Source organism: Haliotis rubra, unplaced genomic scaffold (assembly GCF_003918875.1).
Source record: "Haliotis rubra isolate DU_JTF1 unplaced genomic scaffold, ASM391887v1 Scf1625, whole genome shotgun sequence".
In the NCBI taxonomy this organism is placed as follows: domain Eukaryota; kingdom Metazoa; phylum Mollusca; class Gastropoda; order Lepetellida; family Haliotidae; genus Haliotis; species Haliotis rubra.
Window position 1 is genome coordinate 69513 of NW_025765587.1, and position 23056 is coordinate 92568.

A 23056-nucleotide genomic window follows, 5' to 3' on the forward strand; every position below is an offset into this window, starting at 1 on the left:
CATGGTGTTACAGACAGGGATACATGGTGTTTCAGACAGGGATACATGGTGTTTCAGAGAGGGATACATGGTGTTTCAGAGAGGGATACATGGTGTTTCAGACAGGGATACATGGTGTTTCAGACAGGGATACATGGTGTTTCAGACAGGGATACATGGTGTTACAGAGAGGGATACATGGTGTTTCAGACAGGGATACATGGTGTTTAAGAGAGGGTTACATGGTGTTTAAAGATAGGGATACATGGTGTTACAGACAGGGATACATGGTGTTTCAGACAGGGATACATGGTGTTTCAGACAGGGATACATGGTGTTTCAGACAGGGATACATGGTGTTTCAGACAGGGATACATGGTGCTACAGACAGGGATACATTGTGTTTAAGAGAGGGATGCAAGGTGTTTCAGACAGGGATACATTGATACACACAGGGACACATTGTGTTATACACAGGAATACATTGTGTTACAGACAGGGATACAATATGTTACACACGGGGATGCATTGTGTTACAGACAGGATGTATTGTAATACAGACAGGGAAACATTGCGTTACAGACATTAACACATGGTGTTACACACAGGGACACATTATGTTACAGACAGGGATACATGGTGTTACAGGTAGGGATACATGGTGTTTAAGAGAGGGATACATGGTGTTTCAGACAGGGATACATGGTGTTTCAGACAGGGATACATTGTTACACACAGGGACACATTGTGTTATACACAGGGATACACTGTTGTACAGACAGGGTTACATTGTGGTACAGACAGGTACACATTGTGATACAGACAGGGTGACGTTGTGTTACAGACAGGGATACATTGTGTTACAGACGTGGAAACATTGTGTTGCAGACAGGGGTGCATGTTGTTACACGGACGATTACATTGTTACAGACAGGGATACAATATGTTACAGAAAATGATACGTAGTGATACAGACCGGGTGACGTTGTGTTACATACAGGGATACATAGTGTTATAGACAGGGATACATTGTTGTACAGGCAGGGAAACATTGTGTTACAGACAGAGACACAATATGTTACAGACAGGGATACATTTTGTTACAGACAGGGCCATGGTGTTACACATAGGGATACATTGTCTTGCAGACTAGGATACATTATGTTACAGACAAGGAAATATTGTGTTACGGACAGAGATACATGGTGTAACTCACCCACACACCTGGTGTTACAGGTCATCTTGTGGACGCATTGTGCGTGTTACAGATTATCTTCTAGAAACTTTCAACCTGTAGCAGATCATGTAAGCATTGTGTCTGAACAAGTCACATTTATAACAACATTGCGTGTCACAGAACATCTTGTAGACGCATTGCGCATTTAACAGATCATCTTGCAGAAATATGGTGCATGTAACAGATCGTTTTGTAGAAACATTGTGCCTGTAACACCTCATCTTATAGACGCATTGTGCCTGTTGCAGCTCATCTTATAGACACAATGTGCATGTAACACATCGTTTTGTGGACACATTTTGCCTCCAACACATCATCTTGTAGACGCAGTGTGCCTGTAACAGCTCATCTTGTGGACACTTTGTGCCTGTAACAGATCATCTTGTAGACGCATTGTGCCTGTATGAGGTCATCTTGTGGACGCATTGTGCTCGGATCAGGACATTTTGTAGACGCATTGTGCCTGTATCAGGTCATCTTATAGACGCATTCTGCCTGTAACAGAACATCTTGTAGACGCATTGTGCCTGTAAACATATCATCTTGTAGACACACAGTGCCTGTATCAGATCATCTTGTAGACGCATTGTGCCTGTATCAGATCATCTTGTAGACGCATTGTGCCTGTATCAGGTCATCTTGTAGGCACATTGTGCCTGTATCAGATCATCTTGTAGACACATTGTGCCTGTAAACATATCATCCTGTAGACACAAAGTGCCTGTATCAGGTTATCTTGTAGACACATTATGCTTGCATCAAGTCATCTTGTACACACACTGTGCTAGTATCAGGTCATCTTGTACATACACTGTGCTAGTATCAGGTCATCTTGTAGACGCATTGTGCCTGTAACAGGCCCTCTTTTAGACGCATTCTGCCTGTATTAGGTCATTTTGCAGACACATAGTGTTTGTAACAGGTCATCTTGTAGACACATTGTGCCTGTATCAAGTCATCTTGTAGAAGCTTTGTGCCCGTAAACATATCATCTTGTAGACACATTGTGCCTGTATCAAGTCATCTTGTAGAAGCTTTGTGCCCGTAAACATATCATCTTGTAGACACATTGTGCCTGTATCAAGTCATCTTGTAGAAGCTTTGTGCCTGTAAACATATCATCTTGTAGACACATTGTGCCTGTATCAAGTCAGCTTGTAGACACATTCTGCCTGTATCAGGTCATCTTGTAAACACACTGTGCCTTTAACAGATCATCTTGCAGACACATTGTGCCTGTATCAGGACATCTTTTAGACACATTGTGCCTGTATCAGGTCATCTTGTAGAGACATTGGTCCTGTATCAAGTCACCTAGTTGACAAATTATGCTTGTATCAGGTCATCTTGTAGACCCATTGTTCCTATATGTGGTAATCTTATAGACACATCGTGCCTGTGACGGGTCATCTTGTAGACGCAATGTGCCTGTATCAGGTCATCTTGTAAACACGCTGTGCTTATATCAGATCATCTTGTAAACAAATTGTGCTTGTATCAGGTCATCTTGTGGACAAACTGTGCCTGTATCACGTAATATTGTAGACGCATTGTGCCTGTAACAGATCATCTTGTAGACCCATTTTGACTGTAAGAGACTGTAGACGAGTTGTATCTGTATAAGGTCATAATTTAGACACGTTGAGCCTGTATCAGGTCACCTTGTAGACGCACTGTGCCTGTAAGAGGTCAAGTTGTAGACACATTGAGCCTGTATCAGGTCATCTTGTAGACAAATTGTGCCTGTATCATGTCATCTTGTAGACACATTGTGCCTGTAAACATATCGTCTTGTAGACACATTGTGCCTGTATCAAGTAAGCTTGTAGACAAATTGTGCTTGTAACAGGTCATTTTGTTGACGCATTGTGCCTGTAAACAGATTATCTTGTAGACGCATTGTGCCTGTATCAGGTCATCTTGTAGACACATTGTGCTTCTATCAGGTCATCTTGTAGACACATTGTGCCTGTAAACAGATTATCTTGTAGACGCATTGTGCCTGTAACAGATCATACTGGAGATTGGTTGTACCTGTTTTGGGTCATCTTGTAGACACACTGTGCCTGTATCAGATCATCTTGTAGACACATCGTGCCTGTGACGGGTCATCTTGTAGACACATTGTGCCTGTATCAGGCCATCTTGTAGACGCGTTGTACCTGTATTATGTCATCTTGTAGACACATTGTGCCTGTATCAGGTCATCTTGTAGACACAATGTACCTGTATCAGGTCATCTTGTAGAGACATTGGTCCTGTATCAAGTCATTTTGTAGACCCATTGTGCCTATAACAGGTAATCTGATACAGACATCGTGCCTGTAACATATCAGGTTGTAGACAAATTGTGCTTGTATCAGGTCATCTTGTAGACATATTCTGCCTGTATTAGGTAATTATGTAGACGCTTTGTGCCTCCAACAGGTCATCTTGTAGACACGTTGTGCCTGTAAGAGATCATCTTGTAGACGAGTTGTTCCTGTATTAGGTCATCTATTAGACACGTTGTGCCTGTATCAGGTCATCTTGTAGGCACATTGTGCTTCTATCAGGTCATCGTGTAGACACATTGTGCCTGTAAGAGGTCATCTTGTAGAGACATTGTTCCTATATCAGGTCATCTTGTAGACGCACTGTGCCTGTATCAGGTCATCTTGTAGACACATTGTGCTTCTATCAGGTCATCTTGTAGAAACATTGTTCCTGTATCAGGCCATCCTGTAGACACATTGTGCCTATATCACGTCAAGTTGTAGAGACATTGTGCCTGTATCAGGTCAACTTGTAGAGACATTGTTCCTGTATCAGGTCATCTTGTAGACGCACTGTGCCTGTATCAGTTCATCTTAAAGTCGCATTGTGCCTGTAACAGGTCATCCTGTAGACGCTTTTTGCCTGTATCAGGTCATCTTGTAGACGCACTGTGCCTGTATCAGTTCATCTTAAAGTCGCATTGTGCCTGTAACAGGTCATCCTGTAGACGCTTTTTGCCTGTATCAGGTCGTCTTGTAGACGCATTGTGTCTGTATCAAGTCATTTTGTAGACACATTGTGCCTGTTAACATATTATCTTGTAGACACATTATGCTTACATCAAGTCATCTTGTACACACATTGTGCTAGTATCAGATTTTCTTGCAGACTCATTTTGCTTCTTTCAGGTTATCTTGTAGACACATTATGCTTGCATCAAGTCATCTTTTAGACGCATTGTGCCTCTATCAGGTCATCTTGTAAACCCACTGTGCCTGTATCAGATCATCTTGTAGACACATTGTGCCTGTATCAGGTCATCTTGTAGACACATTGTGCCTGTATCAGATCATCTTGTAGAGACATTGGTCCTGTATCTAGTCATCTTGTAGACCCATTGTGCCTATAACAGGTAATCTTTTAGACACTTTGTGCATGTAACAGGTGATCTCGTAGACGCACTGTGCCCGTAACAGATCATCTTGTTGACGCATTGTGCCTGTATCAGGTCATCTTGTAGACACATTGTGCTTCTATCAGGTCATCTTGTAGACACATTGTGCCTGTATCAGGTCATTTTGTAAACGCATTGTGCCTGTAAACAGATCATCTTGTAGACGCATTGTGCCTGTAACAGGCCATCTTATAGACGCATTGTGCGTGTAACAGGTCATCTTGTAGACACATTGTGCCTGTATCAGGACATCTTGTAAACACATTGTGCCTGTAAGAAATCATCTTGTAGACACACAGTGCCTGTAAGAGGTCATCTTGTAGACACATTCAGCCTGTATCAGGTCATCTTGTAGACACATTGTGCCTGTAACACATCATCTTATAGACAGTTTGTTCCTGTAACAGTTCATCTTGTAGACGCCTTGTGCCTGTAACAGGTTATCTTGTAGACACATTGTTCCTATAACAGATCATCTTGTAGACCCATAGTGCTTGCATCAGATCATCTTGTTGACACATTGTGCCTGTATCAGATCATCTTATAGACGCATTTTGCTTGTAACAGGTCATCTTGTAGACGCATTGTGCGTGTAACAGGTCATCTTGTAGACGCATTGTGCCTGTAACAGATCATCTTGTAGACGCATTGTGCCTGTAACAGATCATGATCAGGTCGTCAGTTGAAGTTAAGAAACGTTGACCTGTGACTATAACCTTATAGAACCTAACAGGCAGCTTGGGTTATCCGTGGTAATAATACTCAGATTCTGATTACTGTCACATGGTTGAGGGAGGCGTATTATGGGTGCACTGTCACATGGTTGAGGGAGGCGTATTATGGGTGCACTGTCACATGGTTGAGGGAGGCGTATTATGGGTGCACTGTCACATGGTTGAGGGAGGCGTATTATGGGTGCACTGTCTCATGGTTGAGGAAAGTTTAATGTCTGTGCACTCTCACGGGGTTGAGTGAAATCTATGAGGTCTTTACTCACATTCGTTAGGATGCGTACACTCACAGGGTTCAGGTATAAGTGGGTGTGCACCCACAGTTATCATAGGCTCATACTGTAAAGAGTAAGCTGTGTAGGTGTTGTGGGTCACAGATAGAACCCTTCGTTGGCTTATTGTTGACGACGCCTTCCCCATTATACACTTGCACTACGCAAAGCCTGGGGACTTCTATATACAGATGCATTGCTCAGTAATGGCTCCCGCGTCGACTGATGTATTCATGTACTGGCAGCCCCTTCATTACGCGGGCTGATCAGAGGAAGGCGCACCACCTCGGTGGGAGATCGCCAGGAACAAGCAAATTTCAACGTTAACAGTTTTTCTAAATTGCAAGTTTATAATTCCAGATGCTTAATCGATAGAGAAGTTAAAATGAGTTGCAGCCTCTATTTGATTAAATAAACGTTTCTGAGTAATCCTAGCATTGAAACAGTGGCTTATCAGAATAAGGCTGCATCCTCGTCTCCAGCACATATTGCTCATTTGTGGGTCGATATTCAACAAATCTACACGGGTAAGTACACCATCAGCCTCCCTCCCACCCTCTGCCTCCACAGACGCGGCCGCCGGTATAAACACTTGCTGTGAGAAACCAATGAGTGGCCTTGAATGCTGCTCAGCGGTGCACGAGGCTTTTGGGAAGGGGAGCCTACCTCCAGAGATGAGTCTGAGAGGTTAATACATTGTATAGCTGTGTTGTATTGATTGTTGGGAGTGTGTGTGGTGTGAGAGGGGAAGCACATGTTGCCGTTCTGCATTGTCTGTGTCCGTCAGTCATTCAGTCAGCTGACTATGTTACGAAGAGGTGGAGTAACACCAGCTGAGGCTTAACGTGCTAATACACACTAAGGATTAATAAGCTCTCTCCGTCAGTTGTTCTGGAGGCTGCTTGGTGGAGTTGGAAGCCTCTGTGGTGAATATCAATAGTTCAGGGCTTGACGCAGGTACGGTGAAAGCATGGCAAATTATTCCTATGTTCTCCAAACACTTCGTCATTACAGAGAAGGCAATCATTCGATTAATTACCACATACGAAGCGTTCAGTTGTTTTCTTCAATCTGTTCAGTTCTAGTATTCTTAAACTCCATGTGTTAAATGTTGCCTGTATTCCTGGCGTCAGCATGCCGTGTGTTAAATGTTGCCTTATTCTTGACGTCAGCATGCCGTGTGTTAAATGTTGCCTTATTCTTGACGTCAGCATGCCATGTGTTAAATATTGCCTTATTCTTGACGTCAGGATGCCGTGTGTTAAATGTTGCCTGTATTCTTGGCGTCAGCATGCTGTGTGTTAAATGTTGCCTGTATTCTTGACGTCAGCATGCCATGTGTTGCCTGTATTCCTGGCGTCAGCATGACATGTGTTAAATGTTGCCTGTATTCTTGACGTCAGCATGCCATGTGTTGCCTGTATTCCTGGCGTCAGCATGCCGTGTATTAATTGTTGCCTGTATTCTTGACGTCAGCATGCCGTGTGTTAAATGTTGCCCGTATTCCTGGCGTCAGCATGCTGTGTGCTAAATGTTGCCTGTATTCTTGACGTCAGCATGCTGTGTGTTAAATGTTGCCCGTATTCCTGGCGTCAGCATGCTGTGTGCTAAATGTTGCCTGTATTCTTGACGTCAGCATGCTGTGTGTTAAATGTTGCCCGTATTCTTGACGTCAGCATGCTGTGTGTTAAATGTTGCCTGTATTTTGGGCGTCCATCCTTTTGTCTGTTTTCTAATAGTTCGGATTGTTGTGTATAATACTTAATAATTCTTATATTCCCCATAACCTGATGTCACAGTTCATATTCAGCAGGCCAGTCACTTATAACGTCCCAAGGTGCTGGGCAAAGCTTAGTATACGCTCAACCATGTATATGCCTGTCATAATCATTACAGTCGAGGTAAAGATAACAAGATGTCAGTTGCTTAAACAATTCAGACCTGATTCAGGCGATTCAAGCTCTTCAATAACAAAAACTACCACTGTGTGTGAACATCCACTGATATGACGCAAGCAAGTATGGCCTTAGGTTACTCTCTACAAGGCAAAACAGTCCCAAAATACCATCCTCACCACATACCGCCTCCACGAACCGACAGATGCAACACGTGACCCGGACACCCTCAACACCGCAACCCAACACGTGATCCGGACACCCTCAACACCGCAACGGGTGACCCGGGCATCCTCAACACCACAACACGGTGCCCGGACACCCTAAACACGACAACACGTGAAACGGACACCCTCAACACCGCAACACGATACCCTGACATCCTCAACACCACAACACGGTACAATGACACCCTCAACACCACAACACGTGACCCGGACACCCTTAACACCGCAACACGAGACCCAGACACCCTAAACACCACATCACTGTGCCCGGACACCCTTAACACGACAACACGTGAACCTGACACCCTCAACACCGCAACACGGTACCGGACACTCTTAACACGACAACACGGTACCCGGACACCCTCAACACCACACCACACCACTGTGCCCGGACACCCTCAGTGCAACAGCTCGATACCCGCAAATCCTCAGCCACATATGTCAATCCACAGAATGGATACCCTCAACACATCATACCAATACCCGGACACCCTCAGCCACATATGTCAATCAACCGAATGGATACCCTCAACACAACATACCAGTACCCGGATACCCTCAACGCAATATAAAAGTGTCTGAGACCCTCAATACAATATAATGGTACCCGGATACCCTAAAAACACCATAATGGTACCTGGACACCCTTAACACAATATAACGGTGCCGGATACCCTTAATACAACATAATGGTGATGGATACCATCAACATGTTAGGTAACCTCAACACAACATAATGGTTCCCAGATACCCTCAACACAACATAACGGTACCCAGATACCCTCAACACAGCATAACGGTACAGTCAACGCCATGACACGTATGGATACATGACATAACGGTGTCTGCTTAGCGCCTCTAACACAACATAGTTAGCATACGTGCACACCACCTGTTGCTGCCATTTAGTTGGTATTTGTCTCCCAGGTTCCAGCAGTGGTAATTGCAGCAGTGCATATTCAGAAGTACACACTATTAATGAGGTCAGCTGCTGGCTAGCTGGGCTGCAATAATTGTTACGGTGCCGATATCTACCGTCCCAAGATGTGGGGTAGACAATCTGGCTGCAGACATTTCCAGTGTTTTACTCGACTGTACCGCATAACAACCCACAGACTCTCTAACAAATCCGTTGAAGTAACCTTTCTCATCTTCAGATGATCACTAACATTCGTGCAATATTCTGATAGCGAGGACGTACATACACTTTTCTAGTGTACAATAATTATCAGAACAGGACATGAGCGCCATTATCTGAACGCGGCAACAGCTTGACTTGATAATCAGAGGGAAAAACATATACTTGATCATGAAATGAACTGGCGAGTTTATACTGCCCTGAAAAAAACAATATGTAGCTATGTTGCTATATATATTTCTATATGACAACGTCAAATCTAGCTATGTTGGTTTATATGTCTCTATGTGACAACGTCAAAATCTGGCTATGTTGGTTTATATATTTTTATGTGACAACGTCAAATCTAGCTATGTTGGTATATATATTTTTATGTGACAACGTCAAATCTGGCTATGATGGTTTATATGTCTCTATGTGACAACGTCAAATCTAGCTATCTTGGTTTATATATTTCTATGTGACAAGACCGCCTCCGTGGTGTAGTGGTTAGAGCGTTCGATCCCCGACCGCGCCATACCAAAAGACGTTAAAATATGGTACTTGTTGGTCCCTGCTTGGCGCTCGGCATTAATGGGTACAACAAGGACTGGTCGGATCGGAGTCAGTATAATGTGTCTGAGTAGGATATTCATGCTTCACTGCGGCATGGTATCTCAGTGGGCTAGCACTATAAAACCAGCTTAAGTCTGGGCTAGTACAAGCAGCCGCACATACACATACACACGCATGCACGTCGTCATATGAGCGAATTATTCTCAAGCACGACGTTAAACCCAATTTCACCTCACCTCACCTCTATGTGACAACGTCAAATCTGGCTATGTTGGTTTATATATTTCTATGTGACAACGTCAAATCTGGTTATGTTGGTTTATATATTTCTATGTGACAACGTCAAATCTAGCTATGTTGGTTTATATGTCTCTATGTGACAACGTCAAATCTGGCTTTGTTGGTTTATTTGTCTCTATGTGACAACGTCAAATCTAGCTATGTTGGTTTATATATTTCTATTTCTGACAACGTCAAATCTGGCTATGTTGGTTTATATATTTCTATGTGACAAAGTCAAATCTAGCTATGTTGGTTTATATATTTCTATGTGACAACGTCAAATCTGGCTATGTTGGTTTATATGTCTCTATGTGACAAGGTCAAATCTAGCTATGTTGGTTTATATATTTCTATGTGACAACGTCAAATCTAGCTATGTTGGTTTATATGTCTCTATGTGACAACGTCAAATCTGGCTATGTTGCTTTATATATTTCTATGTGACAACGTCAAATCTAGCTATGTTGGTTTAAATGTCTCTATGTGACAACGTCAAATCTGGCTATGTTGGTTTATATATTTCTATATGACAACGTCAAATCTAGCTATGTTGGTTGATATGTCTCTATATGACAACGTCAAATCTAGCTATGTTGGTTTTTATATTTCTATGTGGCAACGTCAAATCTAGCTATGTTGGTTTTTATGTCTTCATCTGACACCAACCATGTATATGTCGGTTGATATATCTCTACATGACAACATCAGCATCTACGAGAGGCGTCTCAAAAGTAGTCGGCATCACCTAGAAAATTATACAAATGCAGCCGTTCTATTTTTCTACATATTATCTGTCAACCTCAAGCAAATTGCTTCTACCACGTTTCAGCCTCACGATCCCCATATTGTTTGACTCTTTATCTTGGTAGCCCCCCAAAACACAAGATCTGCAATAAATGCATCACAAACTTCAGGAAACAAAATATGCTAGAAACATTTTGTGTGTTTGAGGCTGACGTCCTCCAGAATCAAACGTAGATATTAAAGTGCATAAAAATGCAATTTAATACTAGAATTGGTTGTTAAAGATACTCCCCCCTTCATATTGACTGAAAGAGCTTGTTTTGGAGACACTACCCATCCCCTTTTCAGATGACGAAGTCATAAGGGCATAGCTTATTCTAATGGTTTCACTTATGCATACATAATGCCAAGGGATCAAACTAAATACTGAATGGTCACACAAGTGTCAGCTCTCAATATATTGTAAACAGTGCCAGCTTGAATATCTGGACACAATGTTTTTGAAAGATTTAAAATGGGTGTGTCCTTTAAAAACAGCCCCGTCTAAATATAAATCAAACAATCCAGATCTTCGAATGTTGATTATGACGGGAAGTCATCCAGTACTATACTGAACAGATTTTACATGATATTATCTGAAAGCATACCATTATCCAAGAGGTACAAAATGACAGATCGTTTTCAACTGTCTGCAATTTTTAAAGACATATCATATCCCAATGTGTTGTGATGACTAATATATATTATTAACCACTTTACCCACATATGTGAAATTTTGGATATGGCTTTCCTAATGATTCCTTCAAAACAAAATGGAATCTTTACTAACATTGGTCATCGAGATTATAGTTAGCCCGACTACTTTTGGGACACCCCTCGTATGCTGGTTTATATATCTTGATACAACAATATCAGATTTGCCTTGGCAAGAACACTAATGAGTGATATTAGGTTGTTATGTTGGCTTGTCAATAACAGGAGTCAGTTGATTGTGTTACGTAACTTGCTCTCACAACAACGAGTGGTACTATTGCATTACACGTCTGGCCCTGACAACAAAGAGCTATATCCAGATTTGGTTGTTGACTTGCTAGCCATTTCTACTGAGCTACATTTTCTGACGTGAGAACAAAATCTTGTTCGATTGAATAATATACTATTATCTTACCCAGACAACACTATAAAACTAGTTATTCGCTGTTTTATATCATAAAATTATTCACACATCTAGTTATACAAGTTATACATGTTCACCTAACAAAACCACGAACACAAATAACAAAGCATAATTAAAAAGTTATTGTGATGCGTTCAAGATTTATAACCAAGTATAACTAGATAATGCTGTCTGCTCACCATAGTTAACAGTGTCACTAGTTAGTGCTGTGAGGCAAGATATCTGACACAGTTTGACTAGTTAGTGCTGTGAGGCAAGATATCTGACACAGTCTGACTAGTTAGTGTTGTGAGGCAAGATATCTGACACAGTGTGACTAGTTAGTGTTGTGAGGCAAGATGTCTGACACAGTGTGACTAGTTAGTGTTGTGAGGCAAGATATCTGACACAGTGTGACTAGTTAGAGTTGTAAGATCAATATATTTTACTGAGATAAAAATATAATGCGGTCAACTTTAGTTATGTAACGCATTGTCACTAAATGTGTCTGCGTGATCCATATTGACCTGGCTGCTGCAATGTCCAGTTATATATCGTACCCTAACAACAACTCACTCTTGCTCACTTACGACTCCCGTGGTCTAAAGATGAGGGAGATTCCGCGGGATACCAGGTACGCCTCACCTCCAGACACCAGGCAAACCTCATCTCCAGACGTCAGACACACCTCACCTCCAGACATCGGACACACCTCACCTCCATACGTCAAACACGCCTCACCTCCAGCCTCCAGACACATCTCACATCCAGACACCAGACACACATCACCTCTATACATCAGACACACATCACGCCTCCAGACACGCTTGACACAAGAAACGTCTCACAAACAGACAACCGACACACCTCACCTCCAGACACCAGACACAACCCATCTCCTGACATCAGACACACCTCACCTCCAGACACCAGGCAAACCTCATCTCCAGACATCAGACACACCTCACCTCCAAACATCAGACACACCTCACCTCCATACGTCAAACACGCCTCACCTCCAGCCTCCAGACACATCTCACATCCAGACACCAGACACACATCACCTCTATACATCAGACACACACCACGCCTCCAGACACGCTTGACACCAGACACGTCTCACAAACAGACAACCGACACACCTCACCTCCACACACCAGACACAACTCATCTCCAGACATCAGACATAACTCACCTCCAGACAACAGACACACCTCACCTCCAGACAAAATGCACGCCCCATCTCCATACATCAAACACACCCTAACTCCAGACAACAGACACACCTCACCTCCAGACAGACAGACACAGGCACACCTCACCTACCGACATCAGACACATCTCACCTCCCGACATCACACACACCTCACCTCCAGACATCAGACACACCTCACCTCCAGACATCAGACACACCTCACCTCCAGACATCAGACACACCTCACCCCCAGACATCAGATACACCTCACCTCCACATATCAGACACACCTCACCTCCACACATTAGACACACCTCACCTCCAGACATCAGATACACCTCACCTCCAGACATTAGACACACTTCACCTCCCGACATCAGACACACCTCACCTCCCGACCTCCCGACATCAGATACACCTCACACCTCCACACATCAGACACACCTCACCTCCACACATCAGACACACACCTCACCTCCACACACTAGACACACACCTCACCTCAACACATCAGACTTCCACACACCTCACCTCAACACATCAGACATCAGACACACCTCACCTCCAGACATCACACACACCTCACTCCAGACATCAGACACACCTCACCTCCCGAGACAACATCAGACACACCTCACCTCCAGACATCAGACACACCTCACCTCCAGACACATCAGACACACTTCACCTCCTGACATCAGACACACTCTCACTCTCCGACCATCCACACACCTCCAGACATCAGATACACCTCACCTCCTACACATCAGACACACTCACCTCCAGACATCAGACAAACCTCACCTCCACACACTAGACACACCTCACCTCCACACATCAGACACACCTCACCTCCACACATAAGATACACCTCACCTCCACACATCAGATACACCTCACCTCCAGACATCAGATACACCTCACCTCCAGACATCAGATACACCTCACCTCCAGACATCAGATACACCTCACCTCACACACTAGACACACTTCACCTCCTGACATCAGATACACCTCACCTCCAGACATCAGACACACCTCACCTCCACACATCAGACACACTTCACCTCCCGACATCAGACACACCTCACCTACCGACCTCCCGACATCAGATACACCTCACCACCACACATCAGACACACCTCACCTCCAGACATCAGACACACCTCACCTCCACACACTAGACACACCTCACCTCCAAACATCAGACACACCTCACCTCCACACATAAGATACACCTCACCTCCACACATCAGATACACCTCACCTCCAGACATTAGATACACCTCACCTCCAGACATCAGATACACCTCACCTCACACACTAGACACACCTCACCTCCAGACATCAGATACACCTCACCTCCAGACATCAGATACACCTCACCTCCAGACATCAGACACACCTCACCTCCCGACATCAGACACACCTCACCTCCACACATCAGACACACCTCACCTCCAGACATCAGATACACCTCACCTCCAGACATCAGATACACCTCACCTCCAGACATCAGACACACCTCACCTCCAGACATCAGACACACCTCACCTCCAGACATCAGACACACCTCACCTCCACACATCAGACACACCTCACGTCCACACACTAGACATACCTCACCTCCACACATCAGACACACCTCACCTCCACACATCAGACACACCTCACCTCCAGACATCAGATACACCTCACCTCCAAACATCAGACACACCTCACCCCCAGACATCAGACACACCTCACCTCCCGACCTCCCGACATCAGACACACCTCACCTCCCGACCTCCCGACATCAGACACTCTTCACCTCCCGACATCAGACACACCTCACCTCCCGACCTCCCGACATCAGATACACCTCATCTCCACACATCAGACACACCTCACCTCCACACATCAGACACACCTCACCTCCACACACTAGACACACCTCACCTCCACACATCAGACACACCTCACCTCCACACATCAGATACACCTCACCTCCAGACATCGGATACACCTCACCTCCACACATCAGACACACCTCACCTCCAGACATCAGATACACCTCACCTCCAGACATCAGATACACCTCACCTCCAGACATCAGATACACCTCACCTCACACACTAGACACACCTCACCTCCAGACCTCAGATACACCTCACCTCACACACTAGACACACCTCACCTCCACACATCAGACACACTTCACCTCCAGACATCAGATACATCTCACCTCCAGACATCAGATACACCTCACCTCACACACTAGACACACCTCAATTCCAGACATCAGATACACCTCACCTCCAGACATCAGACACACCTCACCTCCAGACATCAGACACACCTCACCTCCAGACATCAGACACACACCTCACCTCCAGACATCAGATACACTTCACACATCAGATACACCTCACCTCCAGACATCCAGACAGATACACCTCACCTCCACACATCAGATACACCTCACCTCCAGACATCAGACACACCTCACCTCACACACATCAGACACACCTCACCTCCAGACATCAGACACACTTCACCTCACACACTAGACACACCTCACCTCCAGACATCAGATACACCTCACCTCCACACATCAGATACACCTCACCTCCAGACATCAGACACACTTCACCTCACACACTAGACACACCTCACCTCCAGACATCAGACACACTTCACCTCACACACTAGACACACCTCACCTCCAGACATCAGACACACCTCACCTCCAGACATCAGATACACCTCACCTCCAGACATCAGCTTATGGAGGTGTAGCTGATCCATCCTTTTCCAAGAACCAAGACCTGGGGGTTCACTGAACACTTATCCAGGTGGCGGCCGGTGAGGGCTGGGACGATATGCCTTGACTCGATATAAAAGCACAACTTCTGACAATTGGCTACAATAGTGGGTGTTTTTTTCCAGCTTAGATGGCCGGCTGGTTCAGCCGAGTCTGTATCATATCACACACAAGCCGCCTGGTCAATATTATACCATTCGGCCTCAGCTCAACACTCGAATTTCTTTGGCTTTCACTGAGATATATTCGGCTGTTGTAAAATTCAAATATGGCTGGCTACGTGCTGTATTCCATGAATAATTCCAAAGGCATATACGAGAAATTGTTGGGCTTGTCAGATTGTGGTTGAAATCACCCATGTACTCCCTTGGGAGGCAATCACACCCACAGATTCATGTTTGGCAATTAACGCCACAGACGAAATTATAATCCTATTTTGTTCTTATTTGTCGATCGCGTTGGTCTCGCTGTGTGAGGGTAAATACCAGTATGCTATATCAAGAACATATATATTTCTTTTGCATCCCAGTTTAAGAACGTACGACTTTCCTCAGCGGGTGAGAGAGAGAAAAACTTTACAGGTTGCAAACGTTTATGAAGAAAATAGGGAGGGGGCTGGAGCCCTGGGTTCGTGGGGAGCGTTTGGTGCCGGGTTTAGGTTCGGGGAGGGTTGGGTGCCGGGTGTAGGTTCGGGGTGAATGTTGGGTACCAGGTGTAGATACGGGGCAGTTGGGTGCCGGGTGTAGGTTCGCGGGAGCGTTGGGTGCCGGGGATGGGGTAGGGGGTAGGGAGGGTAGAGAGTGGGGGGCGTTGGGTACCAGGTGGGGAATGTTGGGTGCCGGATGTAAATACGGGGAGAATGTTGGGTGCCGGGAGGAGGTTCCGGGGAATGTTCGGTGCGGGGGTGTAGATACGGGGAGTGTTGGTTGCTTGGTGTGGGTTCGGGGAAAGAGAAGCATTTGGTGCTGGGTGTAGGGACGGGGAAGCGTTGTGTGCTGTGTGTAGATTCGGGGAGCTTCGGGTGCCGGCTGTAGGTCGGGGGAGGCTGGGTGGTCTGTGTATGTTCGGGGAGCGTTGGGTGCTGGGTGGTTTTGGGGAGAGTTGGGTGCTGGCGTAGGGTTCGGGGAATGTTGGGTGCTGGGTGTAGATACGGAGGCAATGTTGGTTACTTTGTGTTGGTCTCGGGGGAGATTTGGGTGCTTGGTGTAGGTTCGGGGAGAACGTTTGGTCCCTGGGCGTAGATACGGGGAAATGTTGGGTGCTGGGTGTAGATACTGGGGAGTGCCGGGTGCTGGGTGTAGATACGGGGAGCGTTGGGTGCCGGGTGTAGGTTCGGGAGGAGGCGTTGAGTACCAGGTGTAGTTACGAGGAAACGTTGGGTGCCGGGTGTAGGTCTCGTGGGGAATGTTGGGTGCCGGGTAAATTCGGGGGAATGTTGGGTGCTGGGTGTAGGTTCGGAGGAGTGTTGGGCGCTGGGTGTAGATTCGGTGGGAATGTTGGGTGCCAGGTGTAGGTTGGGGAGGGTTGGGTGCCGGGTGTAGGTCCGGGGGAGAAGTTGCGAGTGCTGGGTGTAGATACTGGGGAATGTTGGGTGCCAGGTCCAGGTGCGGGGAGTGTTGGGTGCTGGGTGTAGATACTGGGGAATGTTGGGTGCCAGGTGTAGGTGCGGAGGAGGTTGGAGCAGGTCCGTGGGGGTGCCAGGTGCAGGTGCGGGGAAGATCACCAGGTGTAAGAGGTCGAGGGAAGTTGGGTGCGGGTGTAGATACGTGGGGAATGTTGGGTGCCTGGGTGTAGATACTGGGGGAATGTTGGGTGCCAGGTGTAGGTGCGGGGTGTTGGGTGCTGGGTGTAGATTCGGTGGGAATGTTGGAGTGCCAGGTGTAGGTGCGGGGAGAGTTGGGTGCCGGGTGTAGGTCTGGGGGAGAGTTGGGTGCTGGGTGTAGATCTGGGGAATGTTGGGTGCCAGATGTAGGTGCGGGGAGTGTTGGGTGCTGGGTGTAGATACTGGGGAATGTTGGGTGCCAGGTGTAGGTGCGGGGAGGTTGCTGGGTGTAGATCCGGTGGAATGTTGGGTGCAGGTGTAGGTGCGGGGAGAGTTGGGTGCTGGGTGTAGGTTCTGGAGGAGTGTTGGGTGCTGTGTAGGTTCGGGGAGTGTTGGGTGCCGGGTGTAGGTGCGGGGAGTGTTGGGTGCTGGGTGTAGATACCGGGGAATGTTGGGTGCCAGGTCTAGGTGCGGGGAGTGTTGGGTGCTGGGTGTAGATACTCGGGGGAATGTTGGGTGCCAGGTGTAGGTGCGGGGGGAGTGTTGGGTGCTGGGTGTAGATTCGGTGGGAATGTTGGGTGCCAGGTGTAGGTGCGGGGGGATTGTTGGGTGCTGGGTGTAGATACTGGGGGAATGTTGCTTACTTTGTGTAGGTTCGGGGGGAGTGTTGTTTGCTTGGTGTAGGTTCGGGGAAGCATTGGTTGCTGGGTGTAGGTTCGGGAGGAGTGCTGGGTTCTTTGTGTAGATTCGGGGGAGCGTTGGGTGCCGGGTGTAGATATGGGGGAATGTTGGGCACCGGGTGTAGATACGGGGAGAGTTGGGTACCGGGTGTAGGTTCGCGGGGCGCGTTGGGTGCAGGGTGTAAATACGGGGGGAATGTTGGTTGGTTGGTGTGGGTTGGGGAGGGTTGTTTGGTGCTGGGTGTAGGGACGGGGAGCTTTGGGTGCCGGCTGTAGGTTCTGGGGGAAGTGTTGGGTGCTGGATGTAGTTTCGGGGAAGTGTTGGGTGCTGGATGTAGGTTCTGGGGGAGCGTTGGGTGCTGGATGTAGGTTCAGGGGAAGTGTTGGGTGCTGGATGTAGGTTCAGGGGAAGTGTTGGGTGCTGGGTGTAGGTTCAGGGGAAGTGTTGGGTGCTGGGTGTAGCTTCGGGGGAAGTGTTGGGTGCTGGGTGTAGGTTCAAGGGAAGTTTTGGGTGTAGGTTAGGTGGGAAGTGTTGGGTGCTGGGTGTAGGTTCGGGGGAAGTGTTGGGTGCTGGGTGTAGGTTCGAGGGAAATGTTGGGTGCTGGATGTAGGTTCGGGGGAAGTTTTGGGTGTAGGTTAGGAGGGAAGTGTTGGGTGCTGGATGTAGGTTCGGGGGAAGTGTTGGGTGTAGGTTCGGGGGAAGTGTTGGGTGTTAGTGCTGCAGGTTAGGGAAGAGTATGTTTTGCTTACAGTAGGGGCTGGTGGGGTGTAAGGAGTTTTAGGATTTTGGTGGGCCAGGGCGTAGGGTAGGGTGACGGGATGCATGGGTTCTTACAGATAGGATAGAAAAGAGCCTGAGTTTAGGGAAGTATCCGGTTTCCTCGTGGGAAAGGGGTTTTCCGAGGTGTGGAAGTGTAGGGGAGTTTATAGTTGCTCGCGAGGAGCTTCATCACAACCTGACCTGGGGTGGGTTCAGCTGACTGACATCTCGGGGTTTCTCTTGAATCAAATTAGATTTACACGAGGAAGATGAGTGGTTAGATCTCGCCCGAGTCGGGGGCTCCACGTAATTCAGTCAGCAGCTCCCAGTTAACAGGACGGTCGAACAACTAACGCTATTTTGTCATTTATCTTGCAGATGGTGGCGATGAGGGTTGTCCCCGCAGGGCCGTTGTGTGACGGGCATGCATGAGAGACAAATGCCACTCCATGTCAACATGCTGTGAGGACTTACCGTCATCGCATGTTCCTCACGATCTCGTGCTGGGTGTTTAGGGTACACAGACGTCGTGCTAATACAAGCACCTGGTACCTGTGCTGATACTTCTCTCTGACAGTCTACAGCTGGTGAGTCCACTCAACAGGCTTGTTAGCACATGGCGAAGTGTGAGTAACTTGCAGTGTGTTCAACAATAGGACCGCTAAGTTGATTTCACACCCGATTCTACCGACTCCAATATTTACTGAAAGAAAGCTGTAAAGGGCCATTAGATCTATAATGCTGTAGAGTGTGTTTACATCAGTGCCTGACTCTGTCGCAGCATTTTCCTGTGTTAATAGCTTCAGCTAAAAGCGTTGCGTCCACACTTTCCACAGACATTTCCCAGGTTTGGAGCAGTGGCCCTAAACGATGACGGACGCTGAGCAGCGGAATCGCGTGGTTCTGCTTGGTGCTGGCGGTGTGGGGAAGAGCTCAATCCTGAAGAGGTTCCTCTTTAATACATATACAGAGGAGTACAAGGAGACGGTAGAGGACCTCTATTGCCGAGAGTACGATCTTCACGGAACTAGCATCAAGGTCGACTTCTTGGATACCGCTGGAAATTTTGCGTTCCCGGCCATGCGCAAGCTATCAATGACAACAGCACATGGGTTTATCCTCGTGTACTCCATTACCAGTCAGGCATCGTTTGACGAGCTCAAGAAGTTATGGGAACAGATCAAAGAAGAACGCGTCAACTTCCAGGAGATCCCGATCGCTATTGTCGGTAACAAGGTCGATATGGAGAACGACAGACAGATCGAGAAATTTGACACGCTGAACTGGATCTATAGTGAGGGGTTTTGTGGGGGGTTTGTCGAAGTTTCTGCAAAAGAAGATGAAAGTATTTCCGATATTTTTAGAATTCTCCTTGATCAGTCACGAGGAGGAGTACACAGGCATTTTGAGCCAATCGCCAACCGCAGAGTGAGCACGAACTCCCTCGACGAGACTGAGACGGAAAAGGCCGAAGAATGGGATAGTGATGCAAAAAAGTTCAACCGTAGTCGAAGTCTCATCCGTCGTGGTAGCAAGCCCCGAATGAAAAGGTCGCCGCGCCACCACGGCAAAAATGACTGTGCTATGTCCTGATGGCGTGGTACAACAGTGTGTTGCCAGGGCTGGATGTGCCCAACTTCAAGTTCGTGGTAAGTTTTTCGCCTGGATACTGGAGTAAATGTCTGACGAACACCGGCCAGCCTTAGCAGCAGAGGGCGTGTGACGTAGAACAATGCTCAACTTTATTCAATGGATGTGTGTTTTGTTAACTGATGTGAGTATGATGTATTGCTCGTTAAGCTCCTAGTTGACTGCACCAAACTGAAGAGACAATGCATTGAAAAGTTATTGTATTGTGACAATACACCACACCTCAGTGGTAACCAGCCCCTTCCCCCGCGGGGTAGCTGTTCAGTATGTGTGCGGCCAGCCCCTCCCCCCGAGGGGTAGCTGTTCAGTATGTGTGTGTGGCGATGGCGGTTGTTACACGTGATGCAAGTATCCAGGATGTGGGAGCTCCTTCATCGGTTCCATGACATGGTCTTGACGCGGTTTATCTGAAACAGGAAAGAGACTTCAAGGAGCATTCCGAGTGAAATTCTAATTGGTGACATGTTTCCTATTACCGTATCCTCCTTTATCTTTGATTACTCTGTTCAGCAGTTTTCTTGTAGTATAGAGTACAATGATGACATACAGCTTTTAGTGCACACATACATAACGTGCAGCCAACTAGCTGAATGTGTTTGTATGACATATATCGCATGAATCAGTACTGTGAAGATATTTACCGTCATGTCCTCCATTCATCTAAGCACCACTAAGTCCTGGTGATGCCACTGGTTCCTGGACTTGCGGTCAGCCTTCACAGCAGCCGGCTCATCAACATGCTGGACTGGTGCTGCTCTGTGTACAAGTGATGTCGCTCACTAGAGGGGATTTCTATGCACACGATGTAGACATCATGTAGTCTGTCATAGGTTATGTAGCATTTGATACGATCTAATGCTTTCATGATACATGGGATTACAAAATATCGATAAAGTAGGCTTTTGCAAAGCTGGTACGGACTTCTCTTTCATAGGGTTCTTTTAAAGGTTTCTCAATCATTTCACAATGATCAATCAATTCTCATTTGGCGCCATGTGTCTGTAGCGTGCTGTGTGTGTCCATGTCCCCGTGTACACACCGGTATATAAACTGCTGGATGTATGCACAGTACACATTACACAATGTAACACACCACTGTCACATGCAACTAGGGGGCAGTTAGCATACACCATCCCGACAGATGTATCTATATCTGTGTTAAGACAATGACAGATGTGTCTAAAGCTGTGTTAGGACAATGATAGATGTTTCTATAGCTGTGTTAGTACAATGATAGATGTGTTTATAGCTGTGTTAGGACAATAAAAGATGTGCCTATATCTGTGTTAGTACAATATGATAGATGTGTCTATAGCTGTGTAAGGACAATGATAGATGTGTCTATAGCTGTGTTAGGACAATGATAGATGTGTCTATAGCTGTGTTAGGACAATGATAGATGTGTCTATAGCTGTGTTAAGACAATGATAGATGTGTCTATAGCTGTATTAGGACAATGATAGATGTGTCTATAGCTGTGTTAGGACAATGACAGATGTGTCTATAGCTGTGTTAGGACAATGATAGATGTGTCTATAGCTGTGTTAGGACAATGATAGATGTGTCTATAGCTGTGTTAGGACAATGACAGATGTGTCTATAGCTGTGTAAGGACAATGACAGATGTGTCTATAGCTGTGTTAGGACAATGATAGATGTGTCTATAGCTGTGTTAGGACAATGATAGATGTGTCTATAGCTGTGTTAGGACAATGATAGATGTGTCTATAGCTGTGTTAGGACAATGACAGATGTGTCTATAGCTGTGTTAGGACAATGACAGATGTGTCTATAGCTGTGTTAGGACAATGATAGATGTGTCTATAGCTGTATTAGGACAATGACATATGTGTCTATAGCTGTGTAAGGACAATGACAGATGTGTCTATAGCTGTGTTAGGACAATGACAGATGTGTCTATAGCTGTGTAAGGACAATGATAGATGTGTCTATAGCTGTGTTAGGACAATGATAGATGTGTCTATAGCTGTGTTGGGACAATGACAGATGTGTCTATAGCTGTGTAAGGACAATGACAGATGTGTCTATAGCTGTGTTAGGACAATGATAGATGTGTCTATAGCTGTGTTAGGACAATGACAGATGTGTCTATAGCTGTGTAAGGACAATGACAGATGTGTCTATAGCTGTGTTAGGACAATGACAGATGTGTCTATAGCTGTGTAAGGATAATGATAGATGTGTCTATAGCTGTGTTAGGACAATGATAGATGTGTCTATAGCTGTGTTGGGACAATGACAGATGTGTCTATAGCTGTGTAAGGACAATGACAGATGTGTCTATAGCTGTGTAAGGACAATGACAGATGTGTCTATAGCTGTGTAAGGACACTGACATATGCGTCTATAGCTGTGTAAGGACAATGACAGATGTGTCTATAGCTGTGTAAGGACAATGACAGATGTGTCTATAGCTGTGTTAGGACAATTACAGATGTGTCTATAGCTGTGTAAGGACAATGATATGCAGTTGTGTTATATGCATTTAGCTCAGTGTCCTTGTCCAACTAGGAACATCAACAAACGCACATTGTTT

At 46.0% G+C, this 23056-nt stretch overlaps 2 protein-coding genes across 2 annotated transcripts; one reads left to right on the forward strand and one right to left on the reverse strand.

The window, feature by feature from the left end:
• The first annotated feature begins 6456 nt into the window (after positions 1-6456).
• On the forward strand, positions 6457-20765 carry LOC124271704 (ras-related protein Rap-1-like). The gene is made up of 3 exons (XM_046706864.1): positions 6457-6606; positions 19228-19436; positions 19686-20765. Exon 3 carries the CDS (start codon positions 19720-19722, stop codon positions 20440-20442), a length of 723 nt encoding a protein of 240 aa, XP_046562820.1. The 5' UTR covers positions 6457-6606; positions 19228-19436; positions 19686-19719; the 3' UTR covers positions 20443-20765.
• Positions 16302-19329, reverse strand: LOC124271705 (adhesive plaque matrix protein-like). The gene is made up of 3 exons (XM_046706865.1): positions 19324-19329; positions 16817-18510; positions 16302-16701 (listed from the first exon to the last, which is right to left on the reverse strand). The coding sequence occupies exons 1-3, from the start codon at positions 19327-19329 to the stop codon at positions 16302-16304; spliced, it is 2100 nt and encodes a 699-aa protein (XP_046562821.1).
• Positions 20766-23056: the final 2291 nt, after the last annotated feature.

What these genes read in the sequence shown, in the direction of transcription:
- LOC124271704 (XM_046706864.1), top strand. Translation starts at nt 19,720, where the DNA reads ATGACGGACGCTGAGCAGCGGAATCGCGTGGTTCTGCTTGGTGCTGGC.
- LOC124271705 (XM_046706865.1), bottom strand. An exon ending in TCCCCCGAGACCAACACAAA is followed by an intron (nt 16,702 to 16,816) that starts GTAACCAACATT and finishes GAACATACACAG; the next exon opens with ACCACCCAGCCTCCCCCGAC.